Source organism: Oryctolagus cuniculus, chromosome X, assembly GCF_964237555.1.
Source record: "Oryctolagus cuniculus chromosome X, mOryCun1.1, whole genome shotgun sequence".
In the NCBI taxonomy this organism is placed as follows: domain Eukaryota; kingdom Metazoa; phylum Chordata; class Mammalia; order Lagomorpha; family Leporidae; genus Oryctolagus; species Oryctolagus cuniculus.
This window is the reverse complement of record NC_091453.1, coordinates 50,443,737-50,468,276: the sequence shown is the minus strand read 5'-3', so window position 1 is coordinate 50,468,276 and position 24,540 is coordinate 50,443,737. Positions and strand designations below refer to the sequence as shown.

Sequence of the window (24,540 nt, the reverse complement as noted above, 5' to 3'; positions counted from 1 at the left end):
AGAAAGGGTTTCCTCATATACTCAGAAAATAGAACATTAAAAAACATCAGCAATATTCCAGATAACCACAGTGACATTTCTCTCATCCATTTATTCAGTCCTTTGTACCTAGAGTTCTGCTGGATCTTGCATTAGCAGTTTGCTTCCATGAAGCTGTATGCTTCTGAACTCAAAAACAAAAATTCCTGGAAAGCCTGACTCAAGCCCACTGATTTGTTCTGAAAATCATCTATGCAATGCAGACTCAGATGCTTGTATGCGTGTCTATTTTGACATGTCAGTAATTGAAGGACCTGGTGAAGTCCTTTTCTACAAAGTGCTGAGATTGATCTTTGTTGAAGATACAAACTCTGGCCTAGAGCTTACAGCAGAATCTTCAGGCTAGCATCAGAGTTAAAAAACAAACATTACAATGGTTTAATGACTGTGATTAATTTAGATTAATTGATAATATCAAAATGAAGGAAAATAAAATTCTTCTTTTGGGTATAGTATATAACTATTTCATAAGTGTTTTTATTGAAGTAAGATATATGTAATATAAAAGTTGCCATTTGAACCATTTTAAGTGTGTAATTCAGTGACCTTAGTTTAATTCACAATGTTGTACAATCATCACCACTCATCATCACCTCTATTTCCAAAACTTTGTCATCATCCCAAATGGAAAACTCTATCCGTTAAGTAATAATTTCCCATCCACTGTTCCCCCAACATCTGGTAACTGCTAACATACTTTCTGTCTCTGTGAATTTGCCCATTGTAGATGTTTCCCTTAAGTGGAATCCTGCAATATGTGTTCATCTGTTGATGAACACATGGGTTATTTCTACCTTTTAACTATTGTGAATAATGGTGCTATGATTATTGGTGTACAATGATCTGCTTGAGTCTCTGCTTTCTGTTCTTTCGGATATATACCTAAGAGTGCAATTGCTACATCATTTAGTAACTCCACATTTAACTTTTTGAGGCACTGCCAACTTGTTTTCATAGGAGCTGCACCGTTTTACATTACCACCAGCAATACACAAGTATTCTAATTTCTCCACTTCCTCACCAACACTTGTTACTTTCCATCTTTTTTTATTATAGCCATCCTAGTAGATATGAAGTGGCTTTTATTTTCGTTTCCTTAATGGCTAAATATTGAGCATCTTTTTCCTGTGTATATTGGCCATTTGTACACATCATCAAGTTTGGAGGAAAAAATGACTTGTCTACTCAAGTCCTTTGCCTAGTTTTTTTTTTTTTAAGATTCATTTACTTACTTGAAAGGCAGAGTTACAGAGAGGCAGAGGCGGGGTGGGGGAGAGGGAGAGGGAGAGGGAGAGAGGGAGAGATAGAGGTCTTCTATCCGCTGGTTCACTCCGCAAATGGCTGCAACTGCCGGAGCTAGGCCGATTCGAAGCCAGGAGCCTGGAGCTTCTTCCTGGTCTCCCACGAAGGTGCAGGAGCCCAAGGACTTGGGCCATCTTCTACTGCTTTCCCAGGCCATAGCAGAGAGCTGGATCAGAAGTTGGAGTGGCTTGGACTTGAACCAGCGCCCATATGGGATGGCGGCACTGCAGGCATCAGCTTCACCAACTATGCCACAGCACCGGCCCCCATTTGCCCATTTTTGAAAATTGGCTGCTTGTCTTTTTTTTACCTTTCTTTTTTAAAGATTTATTTATTTATATGAAGGTCAGAGTTACACAGAGAGAGAAGGAAAGGCAGATAGAGGGGTCTTCCATCTGCTGGTTCACTTCCTAATTGACTGCAATGGCCGGAGCTGTGCTGATCCAAAGCCAGGAGCCAGGAGCTTCTTCCAGGTCTCACATGTGGGTGCAGGGGCCTAAGTTCTTGGGCATCTTGTACTGCTTTCCCAGGCTACAGCAGAGAGCTGGATCAGAAGTGGTGCAGTCAGGACTCGAACCGGTGCCCACGTGGCACCTGCAGTGCCAGCTTTCCCCATTATGCCACAGGCTGCTTGTTTTTTTGTTGATAAGTTTTAGGTTTTCTTTATATATTTTGCATATTAAACCCTTATCAGATACATGATTTGCAAATATTTTATTTTCTGTATATTGTCACTTTCTTGATAATGTCTTTTGATGCACAAAAGGCTTTTAAAATTTTTATTGGATTTTTTTGTTTGTTTTATTTGAAAGGCAGAGAGACAGAGGGGGAGACAGAGAGTTCCCACTCACTGGTTCACACCTCAAAATGTCCACAAAGGTTGAGGCTGGGCCAGGTCAAAACCAAGAACTAGGAACTCAATCCAGATCTCCCACTTGAGTTGGCAGTAAACCAACCACGTGAGCCATCACCTGCTGCCTCCCAGGGTGTGCATTAGCAGGAATCTGGACTCAGGAGCGGAGTCAGGGCTCAAACACAGGCACTCCAGTATGGGATACAGGCATCCCAAAGCGGCGTCTTACCTGCTATACCAAACGGCTGCCCCTTGGTGCGCAAAAGTTTTTAATTTTGATGAAGTCCACCTTAGTTTTTTTTTTCTTTTTTTGCTCTTTGTTTTGATGTCATGTCTAAAAATCCAAATATAAGACCATGAATGTTTACCTTTATGCTTTCTTCTAACAATTGTGTGGCTTTATTTCTTACATGGAGGTCAACAATTCATTTTGAGTTAATTATTCAGATTCAGTGGTGTGATAGGCATCTAACTTCATCCTTTGCCTGTGGAAATCTAGTTTCCCTAGCACCATCTGTTGAAAAGACTATTTTCCCCCATTTAATGGTTTTGATAGGCTTGTTGAAAATCAGTTGGCCATAGATGTATGATTTCTATTTTCTGATTTTATACTTCTTGTTAAGTCAGTTTAGTTTATTTCTAGACTTTCAATTATATTCCACTGGTCAGTTAGATAATACTATACTGTTTTGATTATGATAGCTTTGTAATAGTTTTGAAGTAGAGAAGTATTAGTCCTCCAACTCTCTTCTTTTTCATGGTTGCTGTGGCATTTTAAGGTCCCTTAAAATTCCATATGAGTTTGAAGGTTGTATTTATCATTTCTTTAAAAAAGGCTATTGTAACTTTGATAGAGTTTTCTTAGGGTAGTATTGATGTGTTAACAATATTGACCACCAATCCGTGAATGTGGGATGTCTTTTTTTTTTTTTTTTTTTTTTGACAGGCAGAGTGGACAGTGAGAGAGAGAGACAGAGAGAAAGGTCTTCCTTTTTCCGTTGGTTCACCCCCCAATGGCCAATGTGGCCGGCGCACTGTACTGATCCGAAGCCAGGAGCCAGGTGCTTCCCCTGGTCTCCCGTGCAGGTGCAGGGCCCAAGCACTTGGGCCATCCTCCACTGCACTCCCAGGCCACAGCAGAGAGCTGGCCTGGAAGAGGAGCAACCGGGGCAGAATCCGGCACCCCGACCGGGACTAGAACCCGGGGTGCCAGCACTGCAGGCGGAGGATTAGCCTATTGAGCCGCGGGATGTCTTTTCATTTATTTAAGTCTTTAATTTCTTTCGTCCATGTTTTATAGTTACTAATGCAAAGGTCTTTCATCCTCTTGGCTAAATTTATTCCTAGGTATTTTACTCTTCTGGATGTTACTGTAAATGGAATTGTTTCCTTAAATTTCTTTTTGATGAATTCTTTGCTTGAATTCTACATGAGAATTCTTTGCTTGAGATATTCCATATGAGAATGATATTTTCTGTGAACAGTGATGGTTTCACATCTTCCTTTCCAATTTGGTTGCCTTTTGTTTTTATTTCTCGGTTGAATTTTCGGGCTTGAACTTCCAGTACAATATTGAATAGCAGTGGTGAAAGGGGGCATTCTATTCTTGTTGCTGATTTTAGGGGCCAAACTTTTATGCTTTTATCATTGAGTATGATGTTAATTGTGAGTTTTTTAAATGTATGTATTTATTTGAAAGGCAAAGTTACAGATAGGGAGAGGAGAGGGAGAGGGAGAGGGAGAGGGAGAGAGAGAGAGACTATCTTCTATTTGCTGATTCATTCCCCAAATGGCCACAGTGGTCATGTCGGGCCAGGCTGAAGCTGGGAGCCAGGAACTCAATCCTGGTCTCCCACATGTGTGGCAGGGGCCCAAGTACTCTGGCCATCTTCCGTTGCCTTCCCAGACCTGTTAGCATGGAGTTGGATAGGAAGCAGAGCAGCTAGGACTTGAACCTGCTCTCTGTTATGGGATGCCATAACACCTGCAATGTGTCTGCTTAATCTGCTGCACCACAACACCTGTCCCAAACTGTGAGTTTTTAAAATGGATTTTATCAGGTAAGGCTATTCCCTCTTATTCTTAGTATTCTGGATATTTTTCCCACAAAAAGATCTTGAATTTTATCAAAAGACTTTTATACATCAATTGGGATGATGTTTTTTCTCCCCTTATGTTAGTGTGATATATTACATTCATTTAGTTATATTGAGCCCCATTAGCATTGTTGGGATAAATCGCACTTGGTCACTGTGTTAGTCTGCTTACCTTAACTAAATTACCTGAGGGGAGTTTCTTTGGGAAAGACAGTGTTTTTCTTATCTTAGTTTGAGGTTACAGAATCAGGTGGCCCCATAGTCCAGCATCTGATGGAGGCTGGTTATGGCTGGTGCAATGGCAGTGATGACATTGTGAGCCAGGAAGGAGATAGAACCTAGGCCGAAATAAACTGAAATACTCAAACCTCTTATAAGAACCACCCTCCACAGGCACACCCCCAGTGACCCAAAGACCTCCCAACTGCCCTACCTCTTCATCAAGTCAACCATTGACATTAAGACATCAGTGTTTAAACAGCTGCATGAGCTTTGGGGAGAAAAGTCCTACAAACCCATAACAGTCACAGTGCTTAATATGCTGGACGATTCAGTTTGCTTGTGTTCTGCAACAGACTTTTGAATTGATATTCATAAGGTATATTGGTTTGTAATTTTATTTTCTTGTGTTGTCCTCATCTGGCTTTAATATCAGAGTAATACTGGCTTCATACAATAAACTAGGAAGTGCTGCTTCCTCTTCAATTTTTTACAAGAGTTTAGGAGGGGCCGGCGCTGTGGAGTAGTGGGTAAAGCCACCTTCTGAGCACCGGTTTTAGTGCCGGCTGCTCCACTTCCAATCCAGCTCTCTGCTTATGTGCCTGGGAAAGCAGTGGAAAATGGCCCAAGTGCTTGGGTCCCTGCACCACGTGGGAGACCAGGAAGAAGCTTCTGACTCCTGACTTTGGACTGGCCCAGCTCCAGCCATTGTGGTCATTTGGAGAGTGAACCAGCAGGTGAAAGATTCTCTCTCTCTCTCTCTCTCTCTCTCTCTCTTTCTCTCTCTGTCTCTTCCCTCCACCACAACATAACTCTGCCTTTCAAATAAATAAATCTTTTTTAAAAAAGCATTTAGGAAAGATTGATGTATATTCTCCTTTAAATGTTTCGTAGAATTTACCAGTGAAGCCATCAAGTGTTGGACTTTTGTTTATTGGGAGGTTTCTGATTACTAATTAAATCTTGTTACTTGTTATAGGCCTGTTGAGATCTTCTATTTTTTCTTAAGTCAGTTGTATGTCTCTAGGAATTCGTCATTTCATCTAGGTTAAAAAATTTGTTGGCATACAATAATTCATAGTTATCTCTATAATCATTTTTATTTCTGTTAAGATAAATGAACAATGAGTTTTCTTTTTTATCAGTCTAGCTAAAGGTTTCTTAAAGGTCAATTTTGTTTTGTCTCTGAAAAATTGTTGGTTTCATTGGTTCTCTCTATTGTTTTTCTCTTCTCTGTTTCATTTATCTCTAATTGTTATTACTTACTTTCTAATGTTAGTTTGGGGTTTAGTTTGCTTTTCTTTTTCTAGTTACTCAAGGTTTGAATTTTGGTTATTGATTTGAGATCTTCCTTCTTTTTTATGTAGGCATTTACAGTTATAAATTTTCCACTGAACACCATATTCATTAGATCTCATAAGATTTTTTCCCAAAAAACTCAACAGAGGACTTTAGTTACATCATTGAAATATCACAAATATATCTTAGGACTATGACCCAGCATCCTGTTTCTGTAGTTGGTCGACTCTCAGATCTCTCTGATCAGCCTGTTAAACTGTTCTTTTTCAGAGACATAGATACAATCCAAATGTTTTCAGATATCCATGTTTTTAACTATTGTAGTTTGCTGGGTCAAAACAATTAAATTTGAAACAAGTTCAGTGTTCTTTTCTTCAGAGAATAACTCATCTTTCTGGGCTTGATATACTGGACAAGCAATTCCCTGTCTCATATGAACTCTGTGAATATATTTTTTACCTAAAAAATTGTGGGTTTTAATATGAGAGGCTGTATTAATCAGTTTTTTTGTTACCACAACAAAATACGTGAGACAAGCTACTTGTGAAGGAAAGAGGGATCTATTTAACTCACAATTTTCGAGATTCAAATCTTAGATGAGTTTGATCTTTAGTGAGGGCAGTGGAAGGCAATTCAGGGAGCATGTGTTAGAGCAAGTGGTTGCATTTGAAGCCAGGAACAGAGGGAATGGGTGGACCCAAACTCAGGCTTTTATAACAACACTATCCTGAGAACTCAATAGGTCTTGTAAGAACTACCTTCTGAGGCACGCCCCCAATGACCTAAGGACCGCCCACTAGGCCCCACCTCCAAAAAGTTACATCACCTCCCCACAGTGCCACCTAGGGACTAAGCCTTTTTTAAAAAAGATTTATTTATTTATTTGAAAGGCAGAGTAACAGAGAGAGAAGGAGAGACCTTCCATCTGCTGGTTCACTCCCCAAATGGCCACAATGGCCGGGGCTGGGTCAGGCCAAAGCCAGGAGCCAGGAGATTTATCCAGGTTTCCCACATAGGTGGCAAATACTTGGGCCATCTTCCACTGCTTTTCCCAGACCATTAGCAGGATCAGAAGTGGGAACAGCTAGGACACAAAACAGTGCCCATATGGGATGCCAGCGTTGCAGGTGGCAGCTTAACCTGGTGTGCCACAATGCTGATCCCAGGGTCTAAGCCTTTAACGCATGAGACTTTGGTGGTGACTCAACATCTAGACCATAGCAGACCCTTGCTTCTGAATAATAGCGTTGATGAGGAAGCACACTTACACACAGACCTCACCTTGTAATGGAAGAACAGTGTAACATCTTCCATCGTGTTCTGTGATGATACTGGGAGGCGGAACATTTTAAAGGTACCATGTGGTGCCTTCTGCCATGTGACACATTAAGAAGGCCCTCACCAGGTATGACCCTTCCATGTTGGATTTTCCAGCCTCCAGAACTGTGAAAAATAAATTTCTTTCCTTTATTTTTTTTATTAAAAATGATTTATTTACTTGAAAGGCAGAGTCACAGAGAGAGGGAGAGAGAGATCTTCTAGCCACTGATTCAGTCCCCAGATGGCTGAAACCAGGAGCCAGGAATTCCATCCAGGTCTCCCATGTTGGTGGCAGGGACCAAAGTGTGTGGGCCATCTTCCACTGCTTCCCCAGGCACATTACCAGGGAGCTGGATCAGAAGTGGAATAGTCAGGACTCGAACCAGCACTCATATGGTATGTCAGTGTTACAGGCTGAGGCTTAACCTTCTGTGCCACAACCCCAGCCCCAAGAAATAAACTTCTTTTCTTTATAAATTACCCAGTGTGTGGTACCCTGTTACAGCAGCAGAAAACAGACTAAGATACTTATTTGCTTATCTTTATATATCCAGTGCCTAGAATATAGCAAATCATTTGTTAATGCATGAACAAAAGAACATATGAGAGTATTTCAAAATGTTTGTGAAAATGGATAAAAATAAGTTTATTTTGGCACAGAAATGTGAAATTCATGCATAGATTTTGATAGTATGCATTTTATCAACTTTGAAGACCATATATATTATATCTATAAAGGTATATATCATATATATATAAAAGTATATATCATATATAAAGTCTTGGAAGGATGCACACAGACATAGCATTTACTACTTCCTGGAACAGGGATTAGAGTTTGGGCAATTTTTACTTTACTTCTGTGTTTGAATTTCTCAGTGAATATACAATTCTTTAATAATTAAAACAAAAATACATTTACAAAAAGTTATTCTCACTTGCTAAAGTGAGGTTTATGTTTCTTGAGATTGTATATTTCCATTGAAAAATGCCTAACATTATGAGCCCAGTATGCGAGTAATATAAACAAATCATTAAGCTACCACGTGTAAATAAAAAAGTTGAGGGAAAGTGCAAAGCCAGTGAATCATTAGCTCCTAGGAGAAAATTGGAAACTACTGTCCTTTTAAAAATCTACTCCAAATCAGAGTTAATTATGAATTCTACAAATAGTGACTAGAATTTTAGTTCCATGGGAATTGGCTTTTACAACAAGACCAACCCTGGCATGCTGTTATATTAGTGGCCTAAGGAAATCAGCTCACCACATTCATTCTGCAACGTTTTTATTAAATTCCTGAGGGCTCCTAGGTATTATGGAAACAAAGAAATGTGTGACTGTCTTGTTCCTTGACTAGTTTGCAGTGTTTCCTCATGCTGTGGAAGGTTGAAGGGCAAGAGAGCCAACATGAAGGTGAAAGCTCTTTTATAAGACCCTTATCCTGCTCAGGAGGGCGTCGTCTTCTTGGCCGAATCACCTCTTAAAGCGCCCACCTCTTAATCCTGAGTTTCAATACCTGAAGTTTAGAAGGGGCACCTTCACACCATAGCAGGCTGAAAGCAGTGTGATTTGTGGTGTTGTGCCTCTTCCCAATGTTATATTATGCCACTAGTACTACTTTAGTCCCACTGCCTCATCCCTCACCTGGACCACTGCAATAGCTTCCCTTCTGTCCTCTGTGTTCCACTCTTACCAACTATAAATCAGCCACAGTATTATCACATAAGTCAGTTCATGTCACTTTCCTTGCACTTCTCATTTGTTTGGACTTAAACTCCAAAGTCTTTACCATAATCTACAGGGCTAAGTCAGAGGTGGGGAATTTTTTTTCTACCAACAGCCATTTGGATATTTATAACATTATTTGCAAGCCGTACAAATTTTTCGACTTAACAATTAGCCTGCTATGGATTTATTGAATTTTGAATTCTGCCTGCAGTTGCCTTGGCAGGGCCAGAACAAGTGATTTCACAGGCCTTGATGATCTGGTCCTTGATTACCTCTCTGACTTCGTCTCCTACTGCTCTGATTCATAGCTCAGTGTGCTCTCGCCCTACCTTATCTCCATAACACCGAGGACTTTCCTCCCTCTGAGCCTTTGTCTTTGCCTTTCCCTTTGTCTAGAGCACTCTTGTCCTGGATATTCATGTGACTTGCTCAAATGCCACCCCTTTTCTAAAATAGCAACTTTCATCACTGTCTACCCCCTTAACCTACACTTTTTATTTACAGCACACATCTCTAGTTGATGTTAGATTATATATTATTAATATATATTGTAGATTAATACAATATACAATTGTATATTAATACAATATATATATTGTAGATTATTAATATATATGTAGATTATGGTAAAGACTTTGGAGTTTAAGTCCAATTGTTTATATATTATTAATTGTTTATCTCCCCAACCGGAATCTGAGTTCCATATAGGCAGAGAAGTTGTCTGCTCATCCATTCTTTATTCCTATCTCCTAAAACTCTGCTTGGCACACAGTAGGGCTCCATAAGTACTGATTAAATGAAGTGCCATCAGAATTCTAATAATTAAAGAATCATTCATTTGAGTTAAAGTGTCTTAGTCTTTGAGAGGACCTCTATGCAAGGATTCTTGGGAGAACTCATAATTTAAGTCGTTATCAGTTTACCATTTAGAAGAAGAACATTGAGAAAAATACCTAATGGAAATTGAACTTGGTACATAGGGTAGAGAAAGGTAAGTCAGGTTTCCAGGAAAAGAAAAGAGAGACTTAAAGGGAAGTTGGCGTTGTACCAAAGAGAACTTTGCTGACAATGATAAGACACTCTGAACCTTTCCAACTTGAGGAAGCTCACAGGTTCTGAATTTGTCTTTCTGGCTGTGAAAAGAGAACTCCTCTTTTGTGTCTTCATTGAAGATGATCACTTTTGGGTGTTGCTAAGAGCATCCACGGAGTCAGCTCTCTACCTAGATAATCATCACATGTTAGAACTGGATCTAATCTTATTGATTTGATTTCCTAAAGCTATTTGTTTAGCAATATGAGTTAAAGTTTTATCACAAAAATGTGACGATAGAAGAAAGTCTATCTTCATATGATTCATCTCAAGGAGTAATTTCACTTACTCCAGTGCTCTATTTTTGACCTTGGAACGAAGTATTTAAGTGTCATCCTCGAAAGTCTTGGTGGTTGTGGCAAACAAAACAAACCTCCTGAGAGCTTTAGAACAAAGCCCAGCATAGGAAATGGAGAACTGGGGTTCAGCTGGTGAGGCAGATCATTGTCTGTATATATATATTATATATATATGAATATATCTTTCATTTGTTCATTCATTTTTATTATATATTTATATATTATGAGTTCTTTAGCCATGACATAAATTTACTGGAAATTTTCATGGATAACTCTCTTGACACAATGTTATCTGAACAGAGTAAGGTATACACTGGAGGTTACCTACAAACATTCATTACTTATTTCTATACAGTTTCCCAAGTATTAAACTTCAGCCCGCCCCTAACTGATACATATATAGAACAACACCTATTAACTATAGAATGTGCATTCTCTTCAAGTGACTGGTAACATTTCCCCAAATAGATTGTATGTTGAGCCTAAAAGCAAGCCTCAACAAATTTCAAATAGTTGAAATCTCACAAAGTATGTTGTCTGAACAAAGTAAAACTAAACGAGAAATCAACAGTAGAAAGATGAATCAAAAACACTCACTAGGCTGGCACCGCAGCTCACTAGGCTAACCTCCACCTTGCAGCGCCGGCACACCGGGTTCTAGTCCCAGTCGGGGCACCGGATTCTGTCCCAGTTGCCCCTCTACCAGGCCAGCTCTCTGCTGTGGCCAGGGAGTGCAGTGGAGGATGGCCCAAGTACTTGGGCCCTGCACCCCATGGGAGACCAGGAGAAGCACCTGGCTCCTGCCATCAGATCAGCACGGTGCGCCTGCCGCAGCGCGCCAACCGTGGCGGCCATTGGAGGGTGAACCAACGGCAAAAGGAAGACCTTTCTCTCTGTCTCTCTCTCTCACTGTCCACTCTGCCTGTCAAAAAAAAAAAAAAAAAAAACTCACTGTTGAAAATCTACAAAAAAAATTTGTAAAAAAGATTTATTTATTTATTTGAAAAGCAGAGACAGGGAAAAAAAGATCTTCCAGTCATTGGTTCACTCTCCAAATGACTACAAATGGCCAGGGCTGAGCCAGGAACTCCAACTTGGGCCACCATCCACTGTCTTCCCAGGGACATTAGCAAAGAGCTGGACTGGAAGCGGAGCAGCCAGGGAGAGCAACCTGTGCTCCAGTATGAGATGCTGGTGTCACAGGTGGCAGCTTAAACTACCGTGCCAAATGCTGGCCCCTCCCGGAAAAACACTTCTAAATTACCCATCAAAGAAGATATGGAAATGAAAATTATGGAATTCATTGGTGATAGCAATAATGAAAATATGACATCAAAACTTTGGAATATTAAATACAGAAGAATAAAACTAGTCCTATATCTCTCACTATATACAAAAATCACTTCAAAATGGATCAAAGACCTTAACGTAAGACCTGAAACTATGAAACTACTAGGAGAAAACATAGGGGAAACACTTCAAGACATTGGTATTGCAATGATTTTTTTAATAAGGTCCCAAAAACACAAGAAACAAAGCAAAACTAGACAAATGGGATTATATCAAACTAAGAGGCTTCTGCAAAGCAATGGAAACAGCAGAATGAAGAGACAACCTACAGAAAGAGAGAAAATATTTGCAAACTTGTCATCCAACAAGAGATTAATATCCAGAATATATAAGGAACTTAAGGAAGTCAAACAACTCAGCAGCAAAAAAAAAAAAAATCCGATTTGAAAATGGAAAAATATGGGACCAGCATTGTAGCACAGTGAAGTAAGCTGCTGCCTGCAACACCAGCATCTCATGTGAGCGCTGATTCATGTCCTGGCTGCTCCACTGCTGATCTAGCTTCCTGCTAATATGCCTGGGAAAGCAGTGGAGGATGATCCAAGTGCTTCTGTCCCTGCCACCTATGTGGGAGACCTGGATGGAGCTCCAGGCTCCTGGCTTTGACCTGGCCTGGCCTGGCCATTGTGGCCATTTGAGGAGTGAACCAGCAGGCAGAACATTGTCTCCCCACCCTGTAAATCTGCCTTACAAATAAATAAATATATCTGTTAAAAAAGAAAATGGGAAAATAATCCAAATATACATTTCTTCTTCTTCCTTTTTTTTTTTTTTTTTTTTTGGTTAAAGATGTATTTACTTAAAGGCTGGGTTACAGAGAGGGAGAGAGAGAGAAAGAGAGAGAGAGATTCCATCCTTTGGTTCACTCCCCAGATGGTCTCAATAACTGGAGCTGGGCTGGTCCAAAGCTAGGAGCCAGGAGCTTCTTCCGGGTCTCCCACATGGATTCCAGGACTCAAGGACCTGGACCATCCTCCCTTGCTTTCTGAGGCAGGGAGCTGGATTGGAAGTGGAGCAGCCTGGGCTCGAACTGGTGTCCATATGGGATGCTGGCACTGCAGGCAGTCATTTAACCCACTGTGCCACAGCACCAGCCCCAGACATTTCTTAAAAGAAGACATTTGCTAACAAGCATATATGAAAAAATGTTCAGCATCACTAATGAGGGAAATGCAAATCAGAGCTACAGTGAGATATCATGTCACCCTAGTTAGAATAGTTATAATTTTAAAAAGACCAAAAATCATTACAGATGCTGACAAGAATGCAGGAAAAGGGGAACTCACACTGTAGGTAGCAATATAAATTAGTACAGCCGGTGTGGAAAACAGTATAAAGGTTTCTCAAAAAAACTAAAAACAGAACTAGAGTATGACTCAGCTGTCCCACTACTGAGCATATATACAAAGAAAATAAAATTAGCATATCAAAGAAATACCTCCTATGTTCATTGCAGCACTGTTCACAGTAGTCAAGCTATGGAGTCTATGGATGAATGAATAAAGAAAATGTAATTGATATATATATATAATTGATTATCATTCAACCATAAAAAGAAGGAAATCTTGTCATTTGCAACATGGATGGAACCAGAAGACATTATGTTAAGTGAAAGGCACAGAAAGACAAATACTACATGTTCTCACTCACATGTGGAAGCAAAAAAAAATTGATTTCATAGAAATGCAGAGAATAGCGGTCACTAGGGACTAAGAAGAGTAGGGGAGAAGTGAGGATGGAGGATGTTGAATCATGAGTAGCTCACTACAGATAGATAGGAGGTCTAAGTACTAGTGTTGTGCAGCACAGTAGGGTGACCACAGTTTATAACAATTTATTACGTATTGTACAAAGAGTTAGAAGAGAGGGATTCAGAGGTTCCTAACACAGGAAATGATAAATGTTCAAGGAGATGGAAATGCTAATTATCTTTTTTTTTACAGTTTTGAGTTGTGCCTTTGTTCATCTCAGTTCATTGAAAATGTACTTGTTTTAAAGAGCCTGTAAAGAAAGCAACCACCTGCTAATGTGGGATATAGGTTAATTACCCTGATTTGATCATTACACATTGCATATATGTATCACATTATTACACTATACTTCATAAGTACATATAATTAAAAATTTTTAATGTGATAAAGTAACATCAAAAAGTTGTTGGATACAACCAAAATAAAGGAAAACATATAGCTTTAAGAGCTTATGTTAGAGAAGATGAAGGGTTGAAAATCAACAATCTAAGCTTCTAACTTGAATATAGAGAAAGAAAAACAAATTAAAACCAAAGTAGAAGGAAGAACATAACAAAGAGCAGAAAATGATGAAACAGAAGACAAACCTATAATACAGAAAAGCAACAAGACTAAAGTGTTTCTTTGGAAAAAGTAATACAATTGTTAAAACCTTAGCAAGATAGATCAAGAAAAAAAACAGTTACTAATATTAGTAATTCAAAAGTGAGCATCAGTATAAATCTTTTAGACATTGCAGACACAATAAAAGGATACTGTGAACAACTTTATGCTAATAAATTTGACCATTAAAAAATAGACAAATTTCTTGGAAAGTGTACCTATCAAAATTGGCCCACATTGAATCTTAACAGTCCTATTTAGACTATTTCAAATAGTCCTATACCCGTTAGAGAAATGAACTTTTAAAATAAATACTTTTGGGGCTGGCACTGTGGTGTAGTGGGTAAAGCTGCTGCCTGCAGTGCTGGCATCCCCTATGAGTACCAGTTCGAGACCCAGCTGCTCCACTTCCAATCCAGCTCTCTGCCATGGCCTGGGAAAGCAGAACAAGATGGTCCAAGTCTTTAGGCCCCCTACACCCATGTGGGAGACCCAGAAGATGCTTCTGGCTCCTGGCTTCAGATTGGCCCAGCTCTGGTCATTGCAGCCAATTGGGAAGTGAACCAGTGGATGGAAGACCTCTCTCAATCTCTCTTTCTCTCTTTCTCTCTTTCTGCCTCTGCCTCTCTGTAACTCTGCCTTTCAAATAAATGAATAAATCTTTAAAATAAATAAATACCTTCATGGAAAGAAAATTGTTTCATTAATAGATTTTTCCAAATATATATTAAGAAATAATTCCAATCCTATACAAGTATCTATTCTAGGAAATAGAGATCGTATGAGGCCAGCATGATTCAAAACCTGAAAAGGGCATTTCAGGGAAAGAAAAATACACTATCTTAAATGATAGATGTAAAAAAATAGTAAACAAATTTTAGAAAATTGAATCCAACAATGTGTAAAAAAGATACTACATCATGACCAAGAAGTGTTTTTTCCTGGAATTTAACATTTAAAAAACCAGTGCATATTAACAAAATAAAGGGCAAAAATATGAGCATCTCAATATATGTAGAAAAAGTATTTGAAGTAAAAAAAAAAAAAAAACTCCCTTCACTCAAGAAATCTCAGAATAGAAAGTAACTTCCTCAATCTGAAACATGTCATCTAAAAGCAAACAAACTACTTGTTTCATATTTAGTGATAAAATATGAACAGTTTCCCAAGGATATCAGGAAATGAGACATGGATGTACACTACCACCACTTCCATTCAACACTGCCCTGGAACAACTCCAGGAATCCATTTCACATCTTAGGTCTAATTGGTCACTTGTTCGCTGCCACCTCTTAAAGACCATCTGTTCTTTTATCCTTGGTTGCAAACCTTTTATATGATTGAAGACAATTTCCAACATGTTTGCCAGGCTCACTCTTCTTCAGGCTGAATGGTTCAAAAATTAATCTATGTAGAATCTATTTTCCAACCTTCTAGTCAGTCATTCTTGCCCACATGCTTTGCAGTAGTGGGCTGTGAATCAGAACATCTGGGATTGTGGTCCTGGCTCTCCATTAATTTTCTGTGATTCTATGGACAGTTTATTTAATTTCTTAATTTGCTCTTCTGGAAAATGAGGCTAATAATCCCTGCTGTCTATTCATTAGAAGGAAACTTGGGAATTTTGCCTATCTGAAGGATTCAGAATGGTGAAACAATTTCTAAATCATAACTTTGAAAGCATCATATAAACCCAGCCAATTTGCCATTCCCAGGAGGAACTGACCACATAATTCCAACAACAATAAAAAAGGGCAACCTGAAATAGATAAACAAATTGTGGCAAATCTATGCAGCGGAATATTACTCAGCATTAAATAAGTGGTAAATGCATTTGCTAAGCGAAAAAAGCTGGGCCCAAAAGGTTATGATTCCACTTATATGACCTCCTGGAAAGGATGAAAGTATAGAAACAAAATAGAGATCAGTGGTTGCCAGAGGTTAAAGACAGGAGGATTTCACTACAGAGGGGTAACATGAGAGAATTTTTAGGGTAATGGACAGTTTGTAAGGAACAGTGATAGTGAATACAAAGCTGTATGTTTGTCAAAACCCTAGAACCATCTACCACAAAGAGTAGATTTTACTGTATATAATTTAAAAATCAGGATGTGGAAGGAACCCCAGATGGAATTCAGACTGGGACAAATGATTCTAACTGTATGACAAATAAACCACATAACCATACAGAAGGGGATGGGGAGGAAAGAAGTTGACATCAGCAACTTTGAAAAACACTGTTTTGACTAAATGTAAGGCTGAAGACCAAAAGAACTATGCACAATACTGTGCTGTTAATTGGTAACTTTATTTTCCATGGGGATATGTATTAGCAACTATGAAAATACATGCATAGCTAGTATTGTTATAACATGATATATATGTTCCTCACAATTATTGCACTGTGCAAAATTGTGCAATGAAAACCAAAGGATTATGGGAAAATAGAGTTAGGGCCATAATACTTAAAAAGCTGGCCAGTGATACATTTTTTTTAAAAATCAGAACTAATAGAATAATTTATGTATGTTCAGTGATTAAAAATGCTTGAATACTACAATATATGTGGTATTTTACCTTGAAAAAGACAGGGTGTGTGTGTGTGTAAGTGGGTATAAGAAGGATTGCAGCTTGTGAGACACTATAAAGTGGTGGCAGGAGGGTTATCTGAAATCTGATGGAGAGTTGTAGCAACAGATGTGGGTGGGTATGACTCACAACACATGTGAGGAAGTGAGGCAGCTGATAGAAGTCTGATTTGTGTACATGTATGTGCTTTATATATTCTTACACAGCATGGTCCAGTTAGGTGTAGTTTTCTGAATTCAACTACTATTTACATAGACTAAATTGTACATATGCAAACTCTTAATTTCCATCATGCTTGAATTGTTTCCCTAATATATCAATTATGTTAGAACAAACTCACATTTTCTTTCTTTTTTTTTTTTTTTTTTTTTTTTTTTTTTACAGGCAGAGTGGACAGTGAGAGAGAGAGACAGAGAGAAAGGTCTTCCTTTGCCATTGGTTCACCCTCCAATGGCCGCCGCGGCCGGTGTGCTGCGGCCGGCGCACCGCGCTGATCCGATGGCAGGAGCCAGGAGCCAGGTACTTTTCCTGGTCTCCCATGGGGTGCAGGGCCCAAGCACCTGGGCCATCCTCCACTGCACTCCCTGGCCACAGCAGAGAGCTGGCCTGGAAGAGGGGCAACCAGGACAGAATCCGGCGCCCCAACCGGGACTAGAACCCGGTGTGCCTGCGCCGCTAGGTGGAGGATTAGCCTAGTGAGCCGCGGCGCCGGCTATAAACTCACATTTTCAAGAAAAATATTATAATAGAACTTTAAGCGTCTGTGTGTTTAGATACACATATGTATATGTGTGTATACATATATATGCACACACAAATACATGGTTTATCTGTTTCATTTTCAATAAAAATTTTTAAAGTACTTGTATTTAGAATATCTAATAAATTCTTACTACCCAATACTAAAAAAAATCCCCTTTACAAATTAGGCAATGGATCTGCTGTGGTTTGAATATGGTTTATCCACTCTGAAATTTGAATGCCACTGTGGTAGTGTTGGTAGCCTTTAAGAGATGACTAGGTTGTTAAGCGGGATTCATGTCTTTCTTGTGGGAGTGAGTTGAATGCCTGGCTCTCCCTCCTGACTCCAACTCCATGCTAATGTGAATCCTGAGAGGCCACAGTGATGGCTAAGTAATCAATCAGGTCCGTGACACCATCATGGAAGGCCTGCATTGAATTCACAAGTTCCAGTTTCATCTTGGCCTAGTCCTGGCCATTGCAGGCATCTGGGGAGTGAATCAGCAAATGGAAGCTCTCTCCCTCAGTCTCTCTGTCTCTCAAATAAATTTTTAGAATACTGTTTAAAAAGGTAAAAATAGAATATCATGAACAGCGTTATGCGATGCATTTGGAATCTTAGATGAAATGGACAAATTTCTTGAAAGATACAAACTCCGTCAGTAGGACCCTATACCTATTATATAAATTACATTCATAGTTAAAAACGAAGAAAACTCCACTGAAGAATTCAACCAAATATTTAAAGAAGATGTAATACCAGTTTCATGCAGTTTTTTCCAGAAAGAAGAGGAGAGCATAATTTCCAGTTCATTTTATGAAACTGGTTATTATATGGGGCTAGCGCTGTGGTGCAGCAGGTTAAAACCCTGGTCTGAAGAGCCAGCATCCCATATGGACACTGGTTCTAGTCCTGGCTGCTCCAACTTCCGATCCAGCTCTCTGCTATGGCCTGGGATAGCAGTAGAAGATGGCCCAAGTCCTTGGGCTCCTGCACCCATGTGGGAGACCCGAAAAAAGCTCCTGTCTCCTGGCTTCAGATCGGTATAGCTCCAGCTGTTGCGGCCATCTGGGGAGTGAACCAGGGGATGAAAGACTCTCTGTCTCTACCTCTCTATGTAACTCTGTCTTTCAAATAAATAAAATAAATCTTTAAAAAAGAAAGAAATTGTTTACTATGATGATGCCAGTATCAGACAAAAACAATGTAAGAAAACTGCAAACCAATATCCCTCATGAAAATAGATGCAGAAATCTTCAGAAAAATATTAGCAAGTTGAATTTAGCTATATCTGAAAAGGATAATATATCATAACCAAGTGATATTTATTATGATTCAACATTATAAATTCATTTAATTCACCATCAAAAGATTAAAGATGAAAACACATAAAATCATCTTGATAGAGAGAAAAAATCATCTTGATAAATACAAAAAAAGTTTGACCAGATTCAACATACATTCATGGTAACAACTCTCAGCAAACTATGTATAGAATGGAACTTCCACAACCTCATAAAGAGCATCTACGAAAGTAAAGCTTAATACAGACGTTTGGCCTAGCATTTGAGAGATTTACATTCCACATCAGAGTGCTTGGGTTCGAGTCCCAGCTCTGCTTTCAATTCCGGCTTCCTACAAATGTGCACCCTGGGAAGCAGCAGCTGTTGGCTCAAGTACCTAAGTCCTTTCCACTCATGGAAGACTTGGGTTGAGTTCTGGTTCCTGGCTTTGGCCTGCCCAGCCCTGGCTGTTGTGGGCATTTGAGGAATAAACCAGCAGATGAGCTCTTTGTCTGTCTCTCTGTCTCTGTCTCCTTCTCTCTTTCTCTCTCTCTCTCTCTCTGTGCCTCTTAATAAATTTAATGTGTGTGTATGTACTTAATAAACTAAAACTTTCTCCTCGTCAAGGATGTCTACTCTCACCACTGCTGTTCAACATTTTCGTAGATGTCCCAACCAGTGTACTAAAGCAAGCAAAATAATGGGGAGAAGCCATATGAAGTGGGAAAAAAAATATGAGACGAAACTATTTGCAGATGGCATGATTTATCTATATAGAAAATCCCCTAAAACTACTAAAAAGTTACTGAGGCTAATAAATGAGTTTAACAAGTTACAGGATACAAAGCTAATACTCAGACATTAATTATATATCTATGTACTAGCAATCAAGTTCAAGAAGAAGCAATAAAAATGATGATGATAGAAGCAAAAAGAGTTGTTTCTTCCTGTTAGATTGTATTGACTGGAGAGGAGCCCAAGGGGACCTCCTGAGGTGTTGGAAGAATTGTTTTTTTTTAATTTTTTATTTATAAAAAGGGAACATATTTCATGTATTTTATATATATAGTTCTAAGAGCATAATTATACTTCCTGCCCTACCCTTCCTCACTCCTACCCTTGCTTCTTTTCTCTTATTTTTCTTTCAATTTTTACAGTGACATACTTTCTGTAACTATTCTTTATCACATTCTGGGGAGTGATTGCATGGGTTTAAGCAAATGTAAAAATTCATTGATCTGCTTGTTTAAGTTTAGAGCACTTCTTCAGTTTATTCTACGTGTGCTAACCTCAAAACTTTAAAACAGGCAATCTACCAAGGGTAAAGGAAAATGATCTCACATAGTGTGATGTATCCCATCTGACATAAGGTTTTTCCCATGGTGATACCCAAGAAATTCCATTGACTAAATAAAACAATTGCTCTACTTTGTTTCAAATGGAACCAGTTAATTTATACAACCCTGTATCTTCATAACTGTATCTTCTAGTTAACCCAGCCATAAGAGTGAGCCTGGGCCTAGTTGAAAGTTCACAGGAGGGAGGCAGGTAAGCATTGGATTTAAATGAGAGTCCTGCTGTCAGTGCTTTTTTTGACTAATATCATGACAATAGTTTCAGAGAATGTAGTAGGCACCTGCTAGTCTGTGCCTTAGAGGGTGCTGAAGTAGGGGTGAGCTTATTGATCTCAAAATATTAAAATCTATTTAGAGGCTAGGTTGACCTTCAAATTTTAAATCAAGTTACATTTTCTCTGTGGGAAAACCTCCCCAGTTAGATTGGAATTGGAGAAAGTAACGAGATGTAATCATAGAGAGTGTTGTATTTTTGCCTCCTAGGAGATTTCTCAAGTGATCCATGTGAGACGTTGCTTCTGCTGTATGAGTTTGAAGTTAAAGCCAAAATAAATGATCCATCACTGGACAGCTTCATGGAATCAGTGTGGGAGCTGCCTCATTTAGAAACTAAAACATTGGAAGTAATTGCATGTAAGAGCTACATTAGTGCTTTTGTAAGATTAGCACCCATTTAGATCCTATGACTTTTTTTATTCTGTTCTCTCTTTTACCTCTGGATGAGAAACAATTTTTCCTCATAGCCCTTTGTTTCTCCCTCCCCAATGACATTCTTAAACTAGTTTGTATTATAATCATTTGTGCATTTATCTTTTTCCCCTCTATAAGATTATAATCTCCTTAGGGTCACAAACAGTAATGACTTACATGTATTATACTTATAAACCCTAACTAAATGCATTGCTTATACTAGGTGCTGAAGTCTATTCTATGTGTGAAATGTCATTATGCATTTGTGCAAAATGGGGAGCTCAAACTTAAGAAAGTTGGTTTTGCTCAGGTAGTTAGGAATGATAATCATAGGAATGATAATGATGAAATTGTAAGCAATTTATTGAAATGTACAGAGAAATATTGGATTTTTTTAACATACTGCCACTCTGAAATTTCTCATTGAGCTGTCAGTGGGATTGGGGAGCTCAGAGTCTTTTGGGAACTACACTGTAGTCAGTGGCCTAATTGTCTTCCCTGTGTATCTCTCACCCTCCTCAAGAAGCCTGAGTGTGGTTAATTAAGGTATTAGATAGCCTCAAGTGTGGAAGTGTTACATTGCCTTTCCTTGGACTTCCCAAAACAGAATTCCTAGTGCCTTGAAGCAAATGGTATGTGCTTTACAGACACAAGATGATGACCGCTGGTCCTTGTACAAGGTGACTTCAAAAAGTTCATGGAAAATGGAATTAAAAGATATGTAAATTTTGGTGCAAAAAAATTTGAAAGCTGTGTGTAGTTTTTTCATATGTGCATTTTCCATGAACTCTGTGAGGACTCCTCTTAAAGTGGAACGCCCAAGTCCAGAGGCTTGTTAAATGCACCTGGAAGACTGGCATTTGATTATCTCTGATCTCACTTTCTTGCCAAGTGTTTCATATCTTTAGTATCAAACAAAAACAGTATATTGTAGAAATCTGTTTTGATTAGTGCCCTTTTACTGATCTGCTTTCTGTTTCCTACTTAGTGTGCCCTTCCTTCACTCCGGTTCATAAGATTATTGCTTCACCTGTATGACTGTGTGCAAGGTCATCGACAGTGGGCTTTCTGTTGGTATTTGCTGAAGAAAGGATGCAACCTGGCAATCCTCCTATGCTGCTCTGCCCAGAAGGGAGAAGCTGTAAAAGCATCTGCAGATTCATGATTTTTTTAGCATTTGTTCTTGCTGTTTGTTTGTTTTTGTTCATTTGATTTTGCTCATCTATTTCAGAGTAATTTTGACTAGAGAAAGCAAGTTGTAGCCTGGGATGAAAACTGGTTGATGGAATTATTGTGCTCACTGTCTTTTGTCTTCCCTCCCGATAGCATTAGCAATGGAAAAGCCTGCATACTATCCTTCCATTGCAATCAAGGCCTTGAAAAAGGCTTTAATACTTCACAAGAGGCAAGAACCAATTGATGTTTTGAAATACAGGTCAGTAAATGTATTGCAACACTTGAGCCAGGCTTTTTGATAGCCAAAAGAACTATAATCAATGCCCCCCAATCAATCATATGCAACTAGGCCAAGTTAAAGGTGTGGGGGAGCTGTGAACAGCTCCAGGTGGTGAGTTGTATTCCTGACCAAGAATTACTTAGCCAAGTCAAGGAGTCTGGCTTTCCTAAAGGACAAAAAGTTGCTTCCCTGGCTGAGTCTAATTAGACAACCAAAGTGCTGAATATCTTCCTTCCTTTGTTTCATTAGCAAATATTCTAGACATATAACAAACACCAATGTATCCACCACCCCAATTCAACAGAGGTTAACATTTTTTTCTAAGTACTTTTCTTGTAATACCAGTAGGTGGTATAGGAGATATTATTTATTAGAGTTTTTTTGTTTCCCATGGCCAGACATGGAAATAGATGTTGTGTGATTTTTCTGGAAAATTTTATTACAATCTTTCTGTTCTGAGACATGAGAGACAGTTCTCCTGGAGTAACTCCCAGTTTAAATCCCAATTTCCTTGCCCATTAGAGGAAGTAAGAATGTCCTTTAAAATGCCTGCAATCATAAAATATAATAAACGGTCACAGCGAATGAACAGTCTTAACGTCAGGCAGGAAGCTAAGAAAGAGTGAAAGACAGCCTCAAGTATGATACAAAGTAGGACCTCTTTTACAGCTTCAAAAATCTGTCCTCTGAGCTTGGAGTCCAGATAAAACCAAGGGAAGAACAGAAGTGTTTTGAAGCTTAGTCTGGGATGAGATCCAGATTTTACTTATCTCAGCCCTGAAGCCAATGATTTCTTTCCTTATGGGCTGAGTTTTCTCTTTTTTGATTTTCAGCACATGTGTGCACAACTTGATTAGCCTCTCAATGCCAGAGAGGCCATCGAGGGTCGAGCTCTGTCCCCTGGAAGACATTTGGGGCTATTTTGAAGATGCTCTGAGACTTATGAACCACACTGTAAGTTAAACAGTGATATGAAATTTTCAGCTAATCTTAAAGAACTGAATTGTCTTGTGTAGCAGAAATTAAGTAGAATAATGCTTCCTGAGATGAGTTTCTTGGGTATATTCATATCACTATGTAGTCACACATTATAAAATCTTCCCTGAGTTTATGAAATCTAAATAGTTAAAAGTAGAAATTTTTATCACAGGTGTGTTTTAGAATAGGTCAAAATAGCAGCACCACTGTGCATTTTGAACTATTTTGTATTTTCAAAGCCCAGTAGAATCATTACTTCCCCTGTGATGAGACTGACCCATGAAAATGCTGATTGTTATTCCCACCATTTCTCAGAGGCAAGTGAGAGAGTACAAGGGATGCTGAAGGCCTGCTTCTCAGTCCCTCCTCTCTGATTTCTGTTTCTTTTCAGTGCAGGTTTATTGGGGAATTAAGTTAGCTTTCTCGAGGCATGATTTACATTGTCACGAAATTTGCCCATTATTATGTGCACAATTCGGTAAATTTCTGGATGGGTTTAATTCTCACTGCAATTCAGTTTTGAACATTTACGTAATTCCATAAAGTTTCCTCTTGCCTATTTGCAGTCGATTTCTGCTCCCAGCTCTAGGCAACCATAGATCTGTTCCCTATCCTTATAGAATCTCAATTTCTGGACATTTCATGTAAATGAAATCATATAGTATGTGGCCTCTTGTGTCTGGCTTCTTTCACTTTGTGTAATATTGTTGAGCCTCCTCCATGTTGTAGCATTATCAGTATTTCATCCTTTTTTCTTGCTGAATAATATTCTATTATTATATTTTGTTTATCCATTCACACTGTTAGACATTTGAGTTGTTTCCATCTTCTGGCTCTTAGGAATGATACTGCTATGAACATTCATGTACAGGTCTTCATGTGGACACGTTTTTTTCACTTCTGGATATATACCTAGGAGTGGAATTGCTGGGTGACCTGGTAACTCTTAACTTTGTGAGGACCTGCAATCTGTTTTCCAAGGTGGCCACACCATCTGACATTCCCACCAGCAGTGTATAAGGATTTCATCTTCTCCACATCCTCACCAACACTCACTATTGCCCATCTTTTTTTTATTATTATTACAGATATGCTAGTGGTGTGCAGTGGTATCTCAGTATGGTTTTGATTTGTATTTCCTTGATGGCTAATGGTGTTGAAAATTTTTCATGTACTTATTAACCATTTCTATATCTTCTTTGAAAAAATTTCTGCTCAGTTATTTTCTCATTTTAAAAATTGAGTCATCCTTTGGTTGAATTGAAGGAGTTCTTTCTACATTTGGAATATAAGTCCTTTATCCAGATGCATGCTTTGTAAATATTTTCTCACAGACTCTAGCTTGTCTTTCTCTTTTCATTTCTTTTTAAATATTTATTTATTTATTTGAGAAGCAAAGTTACTGACAGAGAAAGGGAGAAACAGAGAGAGAGAGAGGTCTTTCATCTGCTGGTTCACTCCCCAAATGGCCACAACGGCCAGAGCTGGGCTGATC

The 24,540-nt window shown here is 38.8% G+C and overlaps 1 protein-coding gene across 1 annotated transcript in view; it reads left to right on the top strand.

The window, feature by feature from the left end:
- TEX11 (testis expressed 11) overlaps positions 1-24,540 on the top strand; it is a 295,189-nt gene that overhangs the window by 256,307 nt on the left and 14,342 nt on the right. The window contains exons 25-27 of the mRNA XM_017349668.3: positions 20,405-20,554; positions 21,938-22,046; positions 22,901-23,021. Of these exons, the coding sequence (XP_017205157.3) occupies positions 20,405-20,554; positions 21,938-22,046; positions 22,901-23,021 (380 nt within the window). The remainder of the gene's footprint in view (positions 1-20,404; positions 20,555-21,937; positions 22,047-22,900; positions 23,022-24,540) is intronic.